A 19,662-nucleotide genomic window follows, 5' to 3' on the forward strand; every position below is an offset into this window, starting at 1 on the left:
CGGGGCAGACCCCCCTGTTGTGTTTAGCTGGTTGCCCAGTGCTGGGTCCTTGGATGCATCTCTTTCAACGGGTGGGATGTGAAGCCAACTTTGCGCTAACGTTAGCAGGCTAACCTAGCTGGTGCAGCTGTTGGCTTGGTCTGGCTTTATTGGACCACGGCGAGCTATTTTCATAGGCAGCGTTCAGATGTCCGACTGTCAGACTGTGTGCTACACATCGCCCGTGGCGTGGAACTGTCTGACGGGTAAAAGTAAGCGTTTCCCAGCTCAGAGTGAGGGGATGCACTGACACGGCAGCCACACTGCCCCCTCCTCCCTTCCATCCCGTGACCTGACCCAGATTCATGTCTAACCAGCGGCTGATTTAAGCACAAGGCTTGATTGTAGGTTAAATATCCTCTGAGCATTCATCAGTTGATGTAGTCTCAGATTAGTAAGAAGAAAGAAGGAGTGATGTCCTCTCTCCACATTCATATCATCAAAATGCCAGTTGCTCTTTATTAAAAGACATCTTTAAGCTGTATATAATAATGTGTCAATCATTTTTTTGCCTTAAACTGTATGTTTTGGATGTTTATTGCGAAGGTTAGTTAATTGCTTTGGTATATGGATAAATACTAGTTTCCCTCTTGGTTTTAATCACACAACACAGTTAGGATTCCTGATGCTGCTGAAGATGTGGATGTGGAACATGTGGATTGGCTATGCACAGGGATGGCGGTGCAAAGGCTGGACGAGAGCATGCCACTTTGTGTGGGCCAAACAAATCCCTGAGCAAAGCAGTCTAGCTAAACCTTATTGCACTCTGACTACATTTTGTTGAACTTGAATTTCTCTATTTTGTTCAAATAAAATATTTTTATTTTCAAACACTATGGGTGCTCTCTTTTGCTCACCCTGTCACTGTTTATAAGTCATGATGATTGTGACTGGAAAATCAATGACATTTGTGACATGTCATCTAATCAGATTTGCCTTGAAGTATGATTGCTTGTAGGTTTTTGACCCTGATAACATGTCCATGTTGTTAAGAAGAGAACCAATTCCAGAATGCACAATGAATGTATAAATACAAATAACACAATACAGCTTTTTTTTTTAATTTATTCTATGGAAAGTTACAATTATTTATCACAGCAGAAAACTTTTGCGTACTTTAAAAAATGTGTCTGTCCTGTGCAGGAAAAATTAATAATTGTCACTTCACATAAGATGTGAATTTTGATCTTGATTTTTCAGTCTTCTCTCTTAAAATGACTGCTTTATAAGAGAATTTTATTCAACTTTAATTTTTAAGGTTTGTAATTGACTGGATTAACAGAGGAGTGGGCAGGAGGACCTGGAGCGGTACCTCTTTGTGGACCGACATCCACTTTTGGCTTATTTGAATCATTAATAATAATCACTTTATTTCAGAACATGTACATACAACATAAACAAATGACAGTGATATACACTGATTTAAATACTGTCGTGGTTTGGTATGTCACTAGATCACTAGAACACAGCCTTCATTAATGCCAGTAGTAGTCGTAGTAGTAATTTTCTTCACAGGATTTTTTTATAAAGTGAGCAAAGCAACTATCAACTGTGTGAATTCTTGATGTTGCATTTTTTTTTTTTTTTTTAATTGGTGAACATTATGCTTTATTTCCTTGCTCTAGGTGGGCGAGTGTATTCTGCTTTCCAGCAGCAATGGCACAGAGGAGTGGGCAGGAGGACCCCGAGCGGTACCTCTTTGTGGACCGCGCTGTGGTCTATAACCCAGCCGCCCAGGCTGACTGGACTGCCAAGAGACTTGTATGGATACCATCAGAACGCCATGGGTTTGAGGCAGCCAGCATTCATGAGGAGCGTGGAGATGAGGTGGTGGTGGAACTTGCTGAAAATGGGAAGAAAGCAGTTGTCAATAAAGATGACATCCAGAAAATGAATCCACCAAAATTCAGCAAAGTAGAGGATATGGCTGAACTCACTTGTCTGAATGAAGCATCTGTGCTGCACAACCTCAAAGACCGCTACTACTCTGGCCTCATCTATGTGAGTATTTCATGGGCTGTTACCTCTAAAAAAAATAATTTTGGAAACTAACAAAAAAGTTACAATTTTATAGTTTAATTATGTTGATATATCACTTTGTCAGAATTAAAGAAATACGTTTTGTTGTTAATGTCACACAGTGAGATTAAGTATTATCACTGCAGTCAGTAAAATTTTACAGTAACACAGCGTGAGTAATAGATGAGAGCACGGCGATCAACAACAATAACTTACAGATTTTCCATTACTTGTATTGGAAAAGCCGCTGACTGTCTAAAATGCAGGAACAGGATTTTGTAAATTTGTGAGCCCAAACACCAAAACCGTGTCAAATGTAACTTTGTTAATGTCAATGCTAATATTGCAATATATTGTTATTAATTGCCACTCTTAAAATCATAGCACAACAGGAAGTTGTGCTGTGCAGCTACTGATTTAGAGCAGCAACGAAAATTTTATTTCTTGTACTTGATAAGCTACAGCAGCAGGAAATAATTTTCTAGCAATGGATTAAATTCAACAAAAACATTTACCTGTTTTAATTTTTTTTTTTTTTGAGTTGCTGTGGCATTACTGTTTAATACAATGCACATAGATGCCTCCATCATACTGAAAAAGAAATTGTGTCCTCCTTAAGCTTCCAGTTTCCCTCATGATGTCCCACTTACTCACATGCATTCCTGGAATAGCCCAGGCATGGAGCTTATGGGGCACTTGAGACCCAAGGGGGAGACAGGGGCTGAGGAGTTCACACATAGAGGCCACATTAGGTATTCAGTGAATGATTAATAAGTAATAAAATAAGATAAAAAAAAAACTCTTAGGGTTGGGATTGTGTGAAAACGTGGATCTTTGTTCATCAATTTAAAAAAACTCCCATTTTGTCATTATTCACTAGCTCTTATATTAGGTTTATGGGAAGATGCAGTTACAAGTATTTTGTGGTTTGAAACAGATGTTTGAAACATAATGGATGAGGTCATGCCATTTGAAAGGCTAATGAAAAAGTTAGGTATTTTTTATGTTGATGAAGTATAATTGTGCCAGGGTCATCTTATAGTAGCGCCCTGCCAAACCACTAATATTATGGTATTAAGTCCCTTGCAGGTTAAGTAAAAAAAAAAAAAGAAAAGACTCCACTGACAGGTATGGAACCAAAATTCAACAGTCAAATAGTTGACAGTGCCCACAATGTATTCTTGGTCACATTGTTCATTATTTAGATTTTCCTCCAGTCCATAAAGAGCCCAGAACCCAAGGTGACTTAACTTTTGTAGAAGGATATGAAAACTGACCATGTTGATGTCATGATGGTGGGAGTGTTAATATCCAGGTAAGGTGTGGCATTTTGAACTTTCCCATGTGGTCACTGTCTCCTGATGGTTCCCTGCCACGAGACTGCTTGGTCTATTTATCTCCTAAGTGCAGAAGTTGTTAGCCACTACAATATTTCCTCTGTGACTGAGGGCTTTTATTTTCTCAACTGCAGAGGGTACCAGGCCCAGGTACAGTTTGAGCTTTTCAGATTTTTTTTAAGGGGGAGGGGTGGCAATTTTGGAAAATGAAGCAACCCCCCACCTCATCTATTAGCTCTGTGAAGCTCTTGCTGAGTCACACTGTAACCAACTGTAACAGAGTTCTTTATGTTCTCTGATAAGAAACAACTGTCTACTCAAATAACAACTATTTTTCACTTTTGCTGTTGAAAAATGTCTAAGTTAAATTAACCACCACTCCATGCCATCTTCTGAATGTTTATGCTCTTCTGGGGGGTCAAAGAAGTTTTATTTAGATCCATTCAGTTTACTTGCTTCGTCAGTTTTTGTGTTGTAAAATTAGTAATAATGATTTTGATTTTTTTTGTTTGTTTGTGAAAGCCAAAGCTCCCAAGTAAGGCTAATGAGCAAGATTTTTTTTTAAAGATGTTTAATTTACATTCAAAAACTTTATTGCCTTTGCATCAAAGGATTTTGAGGCTTGTATGACCTCTTAAGTCAGTGCTAAATAAAGCCCATACAGAACCTACTTTATTACTCCAATCCACACAGAATGCATTTTGGAAATATCATAATCATTCTTCAAGTTATTTGTATTAGAAAATGAAAGGAAAAGGCAAAAACCATTTATGGACTAGATATTTGGAGATCGGGCTAAAAATATATTTCAGTGATTGAAATTGTAATGGACCCACAGTTCCTTATGCAACTTTTATATAGCCTGGGTTTGTTGATTAGAGTGGTTGACAGAATGGTTTAACCAACTGTCTAAGGAGAAAAAAGACTGGATGTCGTAGTGATGCCATAATGATGTATTACTGAATGCAGGTCACTTGATGTACATCCTTTGTTACATTGTTGGGGCAGAGTGTACATCCTGAGGAGGATAAAAGGCAGCTTCAGGCTGAGAGCTTTGTATGAATGTCTGTATTGACTGCTTTTTCTCTGTTCGCTAAGCTTGCCTTTGACTGAAGCACAAGTGGCATATGGTTGACTTATTGGTCCCCATTAACATGACACTGTGACTCTGTTGGTTTGCTTTTACTCTTTTATGTAAAGGTTTTCTTCGCAACCTCTAATTACACCCCCTGCCTATACAATATACACACAAACTATGCAGTTAAATGCTAAAAAAAATTACTCACAGTTTGTTGGCATTTATTTGTTTCATTTCATTTAACTCCCTAACAACAAACTTTCACCCTGCCCTATGTGCCCTAAAGATCTAACTAACTAACTAACTAAAATATCTAACTAAGCCAGTGAGCAGTGATAGCTAACATGTCCTTGGGGTTATCAGGTGGGAGCCTCCTTTCACCGGTGTTTCTTCTAGTTAGGCCCACGACACCTCTGAGTGGTTAAACAGTGATCACTGGCGTCCCAGAGTCACCCCCCTAATGCCAGCCATCACCGCTTCTCACTCAAGGCAACTATCTCACACAGCACTACCGTCAACTACTCTGACCTCTATCCAACTGGACCAGTGAAAGCGGGGTGGGGATACAGACCCTGGTTCGGGTAGAGGGGAGAAATAAAGACATGGAGATAAAAGTAGGGATGGGATACAGACCCTGGTTCGGGTAGGGGGCATGAAAGTGTAGAGGGTGCAGGAGGTGGAGGACAAGCTACACAAGCAGGTTCAGCAACCAAACCCACCTCAACAGTCCTATACTCAAACCAAATCAAACCAATACAGGCCAACCCACCTGGACAAACCGCATGGTCTCAGAGGATTTCTTCCTCTGCTTCTCCAAAGAGTCTGCCTGTCTGGGCCCCCAGCTACTATTACTTCTTCAAATTCAAACCCACTGACTGGATATTATTGCTTCATCCGACATTTCCCTCGCTTTTTTTCTCACCCTCTGTCGCTTTCCTCCTAACTCATTCAACAAAGCAACAACAGATCTTGATACAAACCCTCTACAACCTACTTCCACTGGACAAATCCTAACCTTCCATCCTCGCTGTTCAGCATCCTTACCTAGATCTGCATACCTGAGCTTTTTCCTTTCATATGCTTCTTCAACTGAATCCTCCCACAGTAAAGTCAGCTCTATGAAATATACTCTCTTTCTTCTCCTAGACCACAAAATTATATCAGGCCTTCGCTTTGTCCTGGGGAACAACAAGCTTTCCTCCCAAATCCACTTGCATTTCCCAGTCACTAGTATCCTCTAAGCTGCCTTGCCTCCTTGTTATCTTATTAACTTTCCCTCCTTCTTGAACAAACTGAATTGCCAATCTCTCTGTCTTAGACCCTCCTAAATTTACCTGCCTCTGTATATCTTCAGCGCCTGCAGCTAAACTTTTAAAAACTTGGTTATGTCGCCACATATACCATCCTTGTGACAGACTAACCTTACAACCTGGCAAGATGTGCTTTAGGGTTGCCGTATCTGAGCACAACAAATGTAGTGGGTTAACCTAACCCTAACCCAGAGTTTTAGGTTCTGGGGAGTTGGCAATACATCATATGTTGCCCCTATCAAAAATCTAATACTACTTTCCTCCATACGCCACAGCTCATTCCAACTAAGCTTTTTCTTCTCTACACTTTCCCAGTTCAACCACTGTCCCTGCTCTACAACTAGTTTCCTCTTCTTTTTGGGACCTGTTCTACTTCACACCGGTTTGCCTGGGCCAAGCCCCAAACCTCACCGGCTTACTTGTACATTACCCACAGTCTCTGTATGCCTAAGAGTTGCTTTCCCTTCCTGCACTGCCATTCTTGGATTCCATTTTCTCCCCTTGGTTGGGTTTGGAACCACCTTACTAACTACCACATCTTTACTCCCAGATAACAGGAGCTTTGTCCTAACCTTAGTACATTTGAACTCCTCCACTAGACTAGATACTGGGAGCTGAAGTATGCCTTCCCCATACAGTGCCACAGTGCTTAAACATCTTGGAACACCGAGCCCTTTCCTAATGTAAAAGCTTACTAGTCTTTCCATTTTCTCTGCAGCAGATATTGGAATCTCATATACTGACAGTGGCCACATCAACCTGAGAAATAATCCAAACTGCAAACACCACAGCTTCGACTTTCCTGGAAGTCCTGATTTATCTATTCTTTCCAGACCCTCAGCAACATCCTTCTTACCTGTTCTCCGTCATGCAAATCTGCCTTGTACCACCTGCCTAGACTCTTTACTGGTTTTTCCCTAATTATTGGAATTTCCTCTTCATCTATTACAAACTTTTGATCACTTAATCTTCCTCTACTTATTGAGATACTTCTAGACTTACTAGGCTTGATTTTCACACTAGCCCACTTTAAGTGTTTATTAGGTCTCAAGTTCTCTATTCATACATGGTACTGTTGTAGTTATCAACCTCATATCATCCATGTATGCCCTAATTGGTGTAAGGCGCATCCCATCCTGCTGCCTCTCCCCACCTACAACCTACCTTGAAGCTCTAATAATTACCTCCATTGCTATTGTGAATGCTAATGGAGAAATTGTACACCCTTCCATAATACCTATTTCCAGCCTCTGCCAAACTGTTGTAAAATCTGCTGTACTTAAGCATAGTCAGATATCCTGGAAATATGCTCTTACTAAATTAACAACTACTCCAGGCACTCTGCTATAATCAATCGCCTCCCAAATAAGGATATGTGGCACTGACCCCAATGCATTTGCTAAGTCCAAGAATAAAAAAATCTTCCCCTCTACATTCGTGAGAACGATCATACGGAACTGACTCAGGTCTGAAGACTCCTTCTCCTTTGGAATAAGAACATCTCCTGCCCTGCGCCATGCTCTAGGAATAGACTGTTTCTTCCGAACTATTCTTAATTGCCGACACAAAAACTTTAGGATATCAGGTGCGCTTTTATAGACCTGGTAGGGGACTCCATTTGGCCCTGGGGCCGAAGAAGCCTTCACACGCCTGACTACGTCCACAACCTCCTTCCACCTAGGTGGTCTAACATCCATACTACTCTATTCTGCTCAGAATCTGAATATGTATTCCTCAGGTACTCTTCTACTTCTGTCTTTGTTGCTTTACACTGCCCTCCCTTTTCCTAGTTAAACAATCCTTTAACAAACTTGAATGTGTTTCTGTAAAACGCTGTCCTTACATATTCTTTATTTTTCCTCTTTTTCCTAAAATATTCAGCCCTTCTGAGTATTGCTAGCCTACTTCTCAATCCCTCTTGCAACACATTAATTCCCCCCCTCTCTCCCTCTGTAGTTCTTTTCCACCATAGGAGTAAATTATGTCTCCCATTTTCTCCAATCTATCACTTGCGTCTCCTCCTAGTCTACTCAGAATTATTGACAAGTCCCTGTTGACTGTCTCCCATTCTTTGCTACTATTTCCCAGGCCGTTTAACTCTAGCTGCATCTATTCTTGTAACCTCCTCCTCTACCTCTGTGGCTGTGTGTGTTGTAAAGATACAAGGTTGTTAGGTTTAAAAAGCCAGTTATATCAGAATGCAGGGCACTGATTGATACCATAGTAAAGACCCTAGATTTTTTTTCCCCATTGTGAGGGGTCCTGTTGCTAAGCACTGCTCGATTCAAGGATATTTATTCGGCCGTATCCGGAGAGCTGGAAATCTTTTCAACTGTGTCAGAGTTCTTGTCTATTGACAATTAAGTCTTTTGGCAGTGGGCTCAGGGCTGTGTTGATTAGCTCAAAATCATTTAAGGGCAGCACAGCAGTATAGTGGTTAGTATTGTTTCCTCATAGCAAGTAGGTCACAGGTTCAGTTCCTAAGCATGGGTCATTTCTGTGTAGAATTTGCATATTCGCCCTGTGCCTGTGTGGGTTTCCTCCAGGTGCTCCAGTTTCCTGCCATTGTCCAAAGACATGCATTTTTAGGTTGATTGGTGACTCTAAATTGTCCTAAATTGTTGAGCGGTTGTTCATCTCTGTCTGTCGCTTTATGCTGGCCCTGTGATGGACTGGCTCCCTTTTCTAGGGTGTACCCCATGCTCACCCAGTGTGAGCAGGGATTGGCTCCAGCACCCCTCTGCAACCCGGAAACAGATAAATGGTAGAAGATGAATGAATCACTGATTCTGATGAAGTTCAGCTTTGATGGTTTTATCCTTTGTGCAAAATGTTGTGTTTTAAAACAAGGAATACATCACAACACAACCTGGTTGTTCAGACATCCAACCTCTTGCACTCAAGGCACCACTTATTCCCCAAATATCTTCTTGGGTCCACTGTCAAGGACAGCCGGCTGAGTCATCCAACACCCCACTGCCCATGGCCCACGCTGGGTCACAGACACTGATCTGTCTGCCTGGCAGTGTGCCCATGTCAGGGGCCTTGGATGCAGTTATTGTGGCAACAGCCAGCCCACAGTAAATCCCACAAAATAAAGTTGATGTTTACAGTCAATTCCAGTCAACAAGGTGAAAGATCTGTTTTAATAATGTCTTTGCCAATGGGGAAATCTGATGATGATGGTGATTTCTGAGGGAAAAAATATCTACAGTATATTTTGACCAGGTTGCAGCTCAGAGCTCTTTTTAAAGCGTCTGTTTACATAAAACAGATCAGGGCGGGAGGGGGGTTTGATGACCATCTGGTGAGCTTGCCTCCATGTTCCATACACAGACCACAAAACCACCAGTTCTTCCAGTCTTACAGAAACAGTACATATGTTTCTCATATGTATAGCTTTAATCCCATTTTAATAACTTTATGTTCATTATAAGCCTACTGCACTTCCAGCCACAACCACTGAAAATACTTGCAGGTTATAAACTCATTCAACTAAAGTTTGGTTTTGTGATGTGCTGCTGACTTGATATGATGCTTACTGGGCTTAAAATATCATATGTTGGTTAAAACTGTTGTCCAACTTGTTACTATATCACATAATATTAAAACTTGAGGTGAGCCTCGAAGTTTCTGTCTTCCAGCTGCACAAACTGAGAACCAATGATGACAGAACACTAACATATGGCACTTTTTAAAATTCAGATCCCTCATAGCCAATGTCTATCTCTTCCAAAGGCAATGCATTTTTTCACCTAACACTTCAGTCATTCATCTGAGATTTTGCTATGATTGTATTGTGACTGTTTTGACACGTTAGAGGTCTTTCACTCACTCAGTTGAACACAATCCACTCTGCTCTTACAGCATGCTTCAGCCATGTCACCACTGTTCCAGCTCAACAACTCAGTTACCTTGCCCTGGCCCCCCAGCACTTCACTGGCTGCTACAGACAAAATAATTAAAAGAATCTGGCCTTGCAGCTCAGCCAAGGACAGAGATGAAAAAAATAAATAAAAAAGTTAAGGATACAGTGAAAAGGAGAAAAGAAAAGAAAGTCGGGGCTACATTACGCACTGACAGAGTATATGGATAAGAGGATGTCTTTATTTGCAGATAAATCACAACTTTTGTTCTGTTTGCTATGTGTCCTGTAAGTTTGTGAAGTGCTTGTGGATCAGGAGATATGTCACGGATTAACCCAGTCTTCAGCTGTCTAACCTAATTTATGTCAGCATCATACACCTGAGGGAAGATAACCACCCCTTCAATTGAATTTCTGATGTCAATCAGAAGGTGTGTGGCTAAATATGGCCCTGTTTGTGTGTGGAGAATAAGTGCAAGATGAAGGAATATTAAAAATCTACTGCAGGATAGAAGTGTGTCAAGTGATACAACAGTGCTGAATATATCATATTCAGCACTGTTTATCTAAGTTTTTCATGTCATTTTGTTCACATAATGATGCACTACATAGATCTCATCAGTCATTTATGTGCTTATTCACTGTACATTAAAAGTTCAATGTCATCATTGCATACAAGTAATAAAATACCATAAAGGAAATATTGTGGGTGATAACGATGGCATGAGGACTACTGTGTAATGAATTAACAGTCGGCATTTTTTTCTTTTCTTTTTACAGACGTACTCTGGTCTTTTTTGTGTCGTCATAAATCCCTACAAAAACCTGCCTATCTACTCAGAAAACATTATTGAGATGTACAGGGGCAAAAAGAGGCATGAAATGCCCCCTCACATCTACGCCATCTCTGAGTCTGCTTACAGATGCATGCTACAAGGTAGGTTAAGTGTTACTGCTGTATATGGTTGGTTCTTAGCCACCTTATTCCACCCCACCTCCAGGATACAGACATTGAATGACAAAATATCACTGAATTGCTTTCAGTAGGTTCTAACGTCTTTTTGAGTTAGGGAACTCCTTTCTCTTCTACTCACCGTATGTTCAGATTAGATCATTATCACTCCTGCTCTCAGTGATTTATGTATTTTCAATGTGTTGCTACATGTGCTACATAGACATGTTAAAACCTATGAATGTCACAATGAACTTAAGAGCACTCTATCTCATCAGTCATTTAGTCTACATAAAATTAAGAGCTGATTGTTTTAATCTTGAATTATCTGTCCTACACTCATCTTTTCTTATTGTGTCAGTGTTCATGCTTTTAATTATGTAATGTAATAATGTAATGTTATGTAATATAATGGCTTGTGTTCCAAAATATATTTCTGTGTATGTATTGATATTTGTATGTGAAAGCACAAACATATCTTTCAGGTTTTAGCTAATTTCATGCTCATAGCATGATTTTCATTATTTTCAAACTGGTCTCAACAAATGGGAGTTGTATCACTCCGAAGTCAGTTACATATTTGTGGGCATACAAGCTACCACATGAACATCTCCGGCATCCAGTCTGCATCAGTTGTCAGATTTACTCAATTTTAATTCTCTTGGGACCATAAAATCTTGGATGTGAAGGCGGTCCAAGCTGTATGATGTCTTTAAACATCATTGCCTGCAGTTGGCAAACTTTCAGACTGAGCAGTGACTGACTGGGATAAGACCAGCGAGAACAGAGAGGGTGACCCCATGGCACTGAACAATAGGTCTTTTGTGTGATTGTGAGGGCTGACCAGTGGGGGTGGTGACAAACTGGACAGTCCTGTCAGTCCTTTCAGCTTTGCGTTTCCCATGTTGGTACACAGAAGGAAGTTTCAGTTGTTTCAACAAGTAGACGTTTTTAGGTAGGTAGGACAGCTTGAAGAGTGACAGTAAATGTGGGAAAGTGAGTGGGAATGATATGCAGCAAATGACCCAGACTCTTTTTAATCTAAATAGTCAATCATTGAAAATTGCAAGACATGGCAAAAAATAAAAATAAAATTCAGAGCTCTCCTATTTCTATACTTTGCTAACATAAGTCTTAAGGTAATTGCTGTCTTTGGAAATAATGATATTGATGCACAAAATAACTATATCAGTTGTAGCCTTGCTGAAGTTGTTGATACTCTGCCCACTCGTCATTTTGTCCAGATATTTTCTCGACTTCCTCACAGCATGGGTGATGGTGGATGTTTATCAGGGCGGGGCTGGACAAGCTGTTACTTAGTGTTGTGATAATTTTTCATCATTTGTGCAGTTTCTTGATTCTTTCATTTGAATGAAGCACTGACCTCTGCCCTCAAGCTTCTCTAAATTGTTACATGTCTTTACTGTACGTCCTGAGAACACAGGACTGACACTCTTTTTAATACACTACTACTCCAACCCATATCTGGTGCTATCAGAATTAACAAGAGTTATGGTCGAAAAGGAGGTTTGTAGGTTGCAGATTAGTGGTGGCCAGCTGCTGTTCAGCTGTGGCCTTGAGCACTTCAGCAACCTGGTTAATGTAAGAACATATCCAGCTGTATAGATTAGCACAGATGCTTTTTTTTCTCTCTTGACAGAAAAGTCACATTCCATGTATTCTGTGTTCCTATTTGGAGTGTGGCAATATTTTAGGTAAAATTGAGACACTTATTCAGTAAATTGTATATTATATATATAAGTAACACACACACACACACAGTGTATATAACTATAACCTTTCACACTGTTAGTCACACACTGTGTCACACTGTGTCTCTGGCAGTGTGACCAGGGGTAACCCAGGCTAGCATTGGTGTCAACAGTTAATCTGTTAGCAATGGCAAATTTGGCCTAATTCATAATATTGGTATCAACAAATTAGCTGGGATTATAATGCTACTGTCATTAATAAAAACAGACATGTAACATTATGTAGCATCAAGTCATTTATGGAGGAATAATAATGAATAAATGATTGTTAGATAGGAAATACGTGCTCATTATTTTACTGCTAAGTAGCAGACACCTAATAACCTAGTAATATCAGTTTCTAGCTGGACAAGGAAGAACATTTATTTCAAATGATTTGCTGCTCCCAATGTAAGACCAGTGGAACAGTGCAGATATACGTGAATTATACTTGAAAAGAGTGTAAACTTTGCATGGGTCTATTAATTATTGCAACATTGTGAATCCAGTCAGTGCCATTCTTGAGGTTAAATGAGGTAATACCTAACAAAGACAAGGTGTGTAAGTAGACCTCTAAAACTCACTGCGCATCTGTCACTGATTAGAGGTCTAGATACTTTACATAATTGCCCTCACTGCTCTGTTACCATGAACCCACTGACGTACAAGAAGATAATTCATATCATATCTGGAAATATGCAGTAAGAAAATGCTGATACCTGCTTAAATGAAAACATGTGTTACAGAAACAGGAAATATGTCAACAGTTGTGCTGAATTCCAAGAGTGGACATGCATCAGCAGCAGTGCAAGTGTCTCTAGGTGTGGTTGAGAAACTGGGGGTCTTTGTTCCAGTGGAAATGGAAAAAGAACCCCTTTTTTTGAATCTCTCCCTGGTGTTTAATCAGGGCAATAGGTCAAGTCTAGCTAGATCCATCTCTGCTCGGTGAAGCTTTGCCTCAAGCACAACTCTGATTTCTGTAATAGCAGTGCATTATACCAAGAGTAAACACAGTACTCTTCACCTCACGTCAGCACCGTTAATGACATTCAGATGATGAAGAATGTAAAGTATGTTCCATGAAGTTCACAGTGTAATCTGTATGTCAGGGATGGGTGATAAAACAGGCTTGGGAATGTTTATAATGGCACAGTAGACTCTCGACAGACACTGGCCCGCCTGACACTGATAAGGCCGATGGCAAACTGCAATGGCTTTGATGGCCTTTTGAATTGAGCCTTAATTCCAGCCTTCTTAAACCTCAAACCTCTTCCTTAAGTCAGGCACAACATTTTTGTTTATCTTTGGAATAAGCAAACCACTACCACATTTTTAAAAAGATACCACAAGCAGCAGTGGATGAGGTACAGATTTACAGTCACTGAAGCTATTGTTGTTTTTCTTTTAAACAGTGCTTCTTTTCTTCCACAAGCTGAAACAGATGTAATTGTGGACAGTGAAACCACTCTGTCAGTTATTGGAGCAGCACTTGTGTTTTCTTTGTGATGAATTCCATCAAAGCTGTAGTTTTTTTTTTTTATTCCAAAAAAATACACACATACACATACCTGGAACCATGGCTGTTAATGCTATTCTGTCACATATTACTGAAATTGATATGTCCTCTTTAGATCAAACTTAATTGGACAGATCACATAGGCTACCAGAAGAGAAAATAGAACTGCATCTAGTCAGTGCCCCAGAAATTAAGGATCTTTGTGGAGACCTTGTATGCATGAAGCTAATACCTAACTGATACATACCTCATATATTATGTTTTTCATATTATATGTTTTTCATTCCAAAAAAAGTCCTCTCTCCCACCACTACTATCCTCGCTCTATACACTAAGTGCAGAGATGGTGTGCATTTGCAGCAGATAAAAATAAGGAGCGGCAGCATTCATTTTGAGTGACAGACCACTGTTCATACATGAACATTGCCAAAACACTGCAGTTGTCAAGCAGCATGGAGTAATTTCTCACAGAAATTTTTCATGAAGTCTCAGAAAATTCTTTATGCACATGACCATGCTTCATGACCTTACATACTGTTTGTTACAACAGCCACTGAAACTGAAACTCAATAAAATTATATCAAATAATGCAGTATTATGAGCTGAAGCAAATTTATTGAAGTTTTTCTTATATTTCTTTTTCCCTTATGTATAGTAAATATATTTCCTTCTGCATTTCTATATTCCCTTTCCTATTCCTTGATTTCTTGTCTTCTTTCTTTGGCTGCCAAAGGTGCCGTCTTCAATGATTTCTTTTATACCTGATAGCGACATTAAGTACACACTACTTGAATGATTTCCATCAGTTCAGTTTGTATGATTACTTTGGTGAAATGTTGAAACTCTGTTGACAGTGTTACTCAAACACAGTTAATATCCATATAAAATTTCTTTGACAGACATTCTTTCTTAGAAATGCTCCACATAAGACCTGAACACACACTGTTTGTTTCCATCTGTAAGTCTTGGCCACTCCAGAGCTCCTGACCATTATAGCCCCAAAAGGAATGGCTTTTTAAACAGTGGTTTTCAAAGCAGGATCCAGGGTTTCACAACCAAGGGAATAATTTCACAATTCACAATTCCAACCAAAACCTACACAATGACAGAACACAAGACTAATAATGCTGTGGATCTCAACCAGTATCTTTTTTTCTTTCTTTTTTTTTTTTTTTTTTTACAGTCCATAGTCCAATTGGCATGTCTTTGACATGAAAAGAAATTGATAATTATCTTATAATGATTGATTATTTTGACTGTTTCAAACATATTGACATATACCTTTGTGTCAGGGGGTAGTCTAACTCCCTTTGACTCCTTCAGTTTTACCTAGGTTTCTCAGATTTAGATGGATGCTCATTACTTACTGGGATAAAGTCATCAAAGTAACTTAAGCTGAAATCCTAAGCACCAAATGTCGTATTTTGATTAAAACCAATCAACAGCCAAACTACTGACTAATCACTGGTAAAAGAGAGAGTTTACAATTAATGGACAAAAAAATGAAAAGCAGACTAATTTTAAAGCAGAGCCTCTAACAATCAGAATAGATACATCATTATTATTGCTTAATTTTAACTTAGCTAAATTTTTAGCTAATCTAACAGGATTCATTACCATACTTTAATATTTTTCCATCACTGCAGCTTAGAAGAAATTATAGTTTATATTTTTTCTTTCTCTCCTGATTTTCTGAATATGTATTCAAATATTTTAGTTTATGCACAGTCAGACTTTCAGTTTTGGAAATTATTTGCATTTCTACTTAACAGAACTTTTAGTTGTCAGTTTGTTTAATATTACAGGGAGGTATCAGCATTCATTCTTATCTTATATTAAGTACTTTATTCTTGGTTCAGATGATGTTGCTTATGAATAAAAAATGCTGCTTCATTTGAATCAGTATTCTCAAACCTTAAAAAACATATCACAGGTTTGTTGATTTAATCATTCCTTTGAGGATGTCAGTGAGTGTTTTTGTGATTGTTGTGATATAACATGCTTGAATTTGTTCTAAAAAAAACAAAAATCGAAAACAAGCATTCCCTCCTTTCCTCCTGTTAATAAGACATTATCATAGTGCTCGTGGTTTGACATTATTTTGTTAATATTCACATAATGTGTTCTTTTATTTACACTATAGTCCTTTTCTTTGGAGGTATTTGTATTGCTGCAAAACTTGACTAAAAGCTAGATTAGCGTGCAGGACTGGCTTCTGAGGTGAGTGTTTACACCTCATTCCCACTTCTAAATACAAGCAATAGCCACCAGAGATGGATCCTGGACCTAGCCCAGTATGCCACAGACTCACAATGAGCTCACTGTCATGAGCTGAGATCAGCTCCCCCTCTTTCCCTCCCTCCTTCTTCTTCTCTCTCTGTGCAGGGAGAAAAGACACATGCAGAGCTGCTGTGTTTATATTAAAGCTGCAAGACATCCTCAAATTTTTAACTGTCACCAGTTTGTAAAACCATTTATGTAGACCTTTTTTATGTGAGAACTGTGAACTGTGAGAACTAATTTGATCAACATCTGTATAGCCTGTAGCAATCCTGTAACATCCTTTCAATCTGAAACACTTCTTAATCCATCGTTGCGATATTTAGATCTGACAACCCAAAGTATGAATGGCGACATTCAAACATCCTTGCTTTCACTTCATTGAATAATATTATACATCTTGGGGGTATTTTCAGTGCCCTCAAACATATTGGAGTCATGTGAAGTTGGCAAGATCATTACCAATCATGCAAACCCACCAAACAGTCCTTATGACTATTGAGTAATGTTATGGAAATAACGGTTGCTGTTTTAGGTTGTTCTCATCTGCACGGGCTCAGAGTCTCCTGCCAGTAATCAGCACTTTACAGTCTGGACAGACTGTTAAGGTTGCTGCTCTTCTGGTAAATTGGTGAATAGAATTGAACTGACTCACAATGAGTGGATCGTATCTTTGAACTGCATCTGCTGCAAGTCTGATAAAGGAGACACAAGCTCTCTGTGGTTGTGTTTGTGTGCAACCTAGATAGTGATGTGCATGTAAAGAGATGTGTAAGAGATGGGGGCTAATGGAAGATTGCATGAGTAAGAGTTGACGTCATGACATAAGGTACCCTAAAGGGATGATTGGAGTAGCTTTAGTGTGTGTGTGTGTGTGTGTGTGTGTACACGCTTGCATGCATATAAGCAAAGTCAATCCCTTACATTACAATACTTAGCTGCAGAAAGTGCCTGGTCAAAGTGAGGAAATCCAGATTGTCCCTAATGAGACATCCAGCTGTGTCCTCAGTCAGATAGCCTTCCATCATTTCACCCCAATGGAAAACAGTCAGCATTTCAGTCTGGGAAATCTTCACCTCTTGAAGAATGGTCCAGCCCAGTACTCACCATGTTTGCCATGAGCTGAATTCACAACATGGTCTAGAGTAGCGCTTTAGAACCTTTTTTGGCAGATGACCCATCCTGAGGAATGTATCACATCACTGGTCATGGCTGGTGAGCAGTTTAAGTGATTTTATTTATTATTTCTTATTTATTATTTTTATTTTGTTAATTTGGAGTTTAAAAGGCTACAGACATCAAAAATATCCAGTATCTCACAGCTAAAGAAAACTGAGACTCTTAACATTGATTAACATTAACATTGATTCTCCCTGCAAGGTTTACAGCCCCATTTGGAACAGCTGTCTTAGAGTATATTCCTGACTAGTTCAAGTAATCTGGAAGTCTGAATATGAAATTGATGTCCCATTTCCTCAGTCATGGTGATAAGTAGATTAGGTAGCCAACAGAGCAACCATGCTGAACCACATTCGTTCAGTCATGGAGGAAACTTCGAGCATTCTGCAAGAGTGCTTTGCTGCTACACATGGTTAAATGATCAGGCCTCTTTTCCAGGCACCTCACTTACTTTGCTTTAGTCATGTATATCTCATTAGTTTGACGATGAAATGGGAGAGGAACCATGCAAAATAATGTTTTTTCTTCCAGTATTTCTAAGGAAACAATAATTTATATGAAATAATAATAATAATAATAATAATAATAATAATTGTAAAGTGATATTTGGAATCAGGCTGTGATGTCGCTAATCTAAGAGTGGGCTGAGGAACATGTTACAACAAAAGACATTGTAAACAAGAAACATTGAATAATATACCATCTACCATCAATTCATTTTCAAATTCTTGTTGCCTTCTTGCAACAGGCAACATTTAAATTGAAATTGAATTTAAATTTAAAAAGTTCTTTTTGGATAAATGCCTAGAAATGTTTTGTTCAGTGTTACAGCACTGCCTGTAATTTGCTGAGATATTGAAGCCTACCTCTTCTAAGTCATTCTACTAATATTACAGCTTGCTAATCACACGTCATCGGTAAGGTCTTCAATTATTTGACATGCAGACTTTGCAATACAGTTTCAGTATTAATGGCCTGTGATTTCAGCCCCCGTGATGAACAGGCACTTTCTCATCGAATAGAGATAAAGGAAACTGTTGTAGCTTTCGTAAAATGGGGGTAGATGCACAATTAAACTATCAAGCCTTTCATGTCTTTCTTAGCAGCACCATGTGATGAGCTGCTTTCTGCTTCCAGTGATAAACTGCAAGGATATTGTTGCAATTTTTTGTATGTGACAATAAATATTTTATGGTCTTATCATTATAATTAAGGATTTAAGAGGATACTGGAATTATTTCCATTCCAACATTTAAACATTGTGAAATTGAAGTCAGTAAATAGTAGTGTTGTGAAATTATGCTGTTTTAGGCCCACTCAAAATTCCGAAGACAAGAGGCACTGTCAGAGCCAAAGTTTTAGCTCTGAACAAACAGTGCAGCATCAAGTTGGTACACCACAGAGTGTAATGACTTTCACCTAATCTTTAGACTTCTTGCGGCTTAGTCAGCCATGTGACTGGACAGGAGGCCCAATCCCTGTGGTTGAGCAGAAGACTATTGATAGGAGTACAAAGAACTGTTTTCCCATGACATCTACACCACTATTTTCCCCTCCAGGGCCTTTAGATGACTATGACATACCTCACTCAGATCTCACAAGGCACACTAATGGGATGCCCCAGAGGTTTATGGACATGTCATATTTTATTGCCACATGACCGCAGTGCAAATTGCCCTTTGAACATTGAATTTCAGGATCATTATTTGACTTGCTCCCCAGAAATTGTACATGTTATGCATTTGGATATTCCTAATTTTGTGAGGATTGTAATAACAGAATTATAGATGAGCCTGGAGGGGAGGGGGGGGGTCATGTGTTGGTTCATCAGGTTGCAAGCATGCTTGCTAAAATGAAATGATTCATTATTATTCTTTTTAACTTTGATAATGAAATTACATAATAAGTCCCAGAAGACTACAGAGATGGTGACAATTTGCTGGCGAGAGTCCATGTTTTAAAAGTGATGATGTTTTAGTGTCAGCTTCTCCTGTTTACCCATATAATTTTGGCATTACACTTGTGTAATCTCTCCTGTGCAGTGATTTGACTTCCCAGAGCGGCTTTTCTGACATTCCATCATGGAACATATCAGTCTTAAATTTTGCAATGCCTGAGGTTACTGAAAAATATGCTTTTTTTTAAAAGTAATTTTGCTGCTCTGATAAAGAAATTTGTCTCAGGCTGTAAGAAAGAAAAAGAAAAAAAGGGGTAATTTTAAAGATTTTCATGGCAAACTCACATGCAAATACTATTCTACAACCTGCTGATAAGACTTTACTGTTAGCACTATTCTTGGGGTTGTGTCAATAGAATAGAGACTAAGTCAGACACAC

General features: G+C 39.1%; 1 protein-coding gene across 4 annotated transcripts in view; it reads left to right on the top strand.

The window, feature by feature from the left end:
* myh10 (myosin, heavy chain 10, non-muscle) overlaps window positions 1-19,662 on the top strand; it is a 50,745-nt gene that overhangs the window by 3,975 nt on the left and 27,108 nt on the right. For 2 of the 4 annotated variants that reach the window (XM_029503104.1, XM_029503113.1), the window contains exons 1-2: window positions 1,696-2,040; window positions 10,429-10,585. In XM_029503104.1, the coding sequence (XP_029358964.1) occupies window positions 1,696-2,040; window positions 10,429-10,585 (502 nt within the window). Of the gene's footprint in view, window positions 1-1,692; window positions 2,041-10,428; window positions 10,586-19,662 lie in introns of those variants that run through there. The other 2 variants (XM_029503125.1, XM_029503119.1) reach the window with 2 other exon arrangements.

The sequence above is a fragment of the Echeneis naucrates genome, chromosome 1, assembly GCF_900963305.1.
Source record: "Echeneis naucrates chromosome 1, fEcheNa1.1, whole genome shotgun sequence".
NCBI lineage: Eukaryota > Metazoa > Chordata > Actinopteri > Carangiformes > Echeneidae > Echeneis > Echeneis naucrates.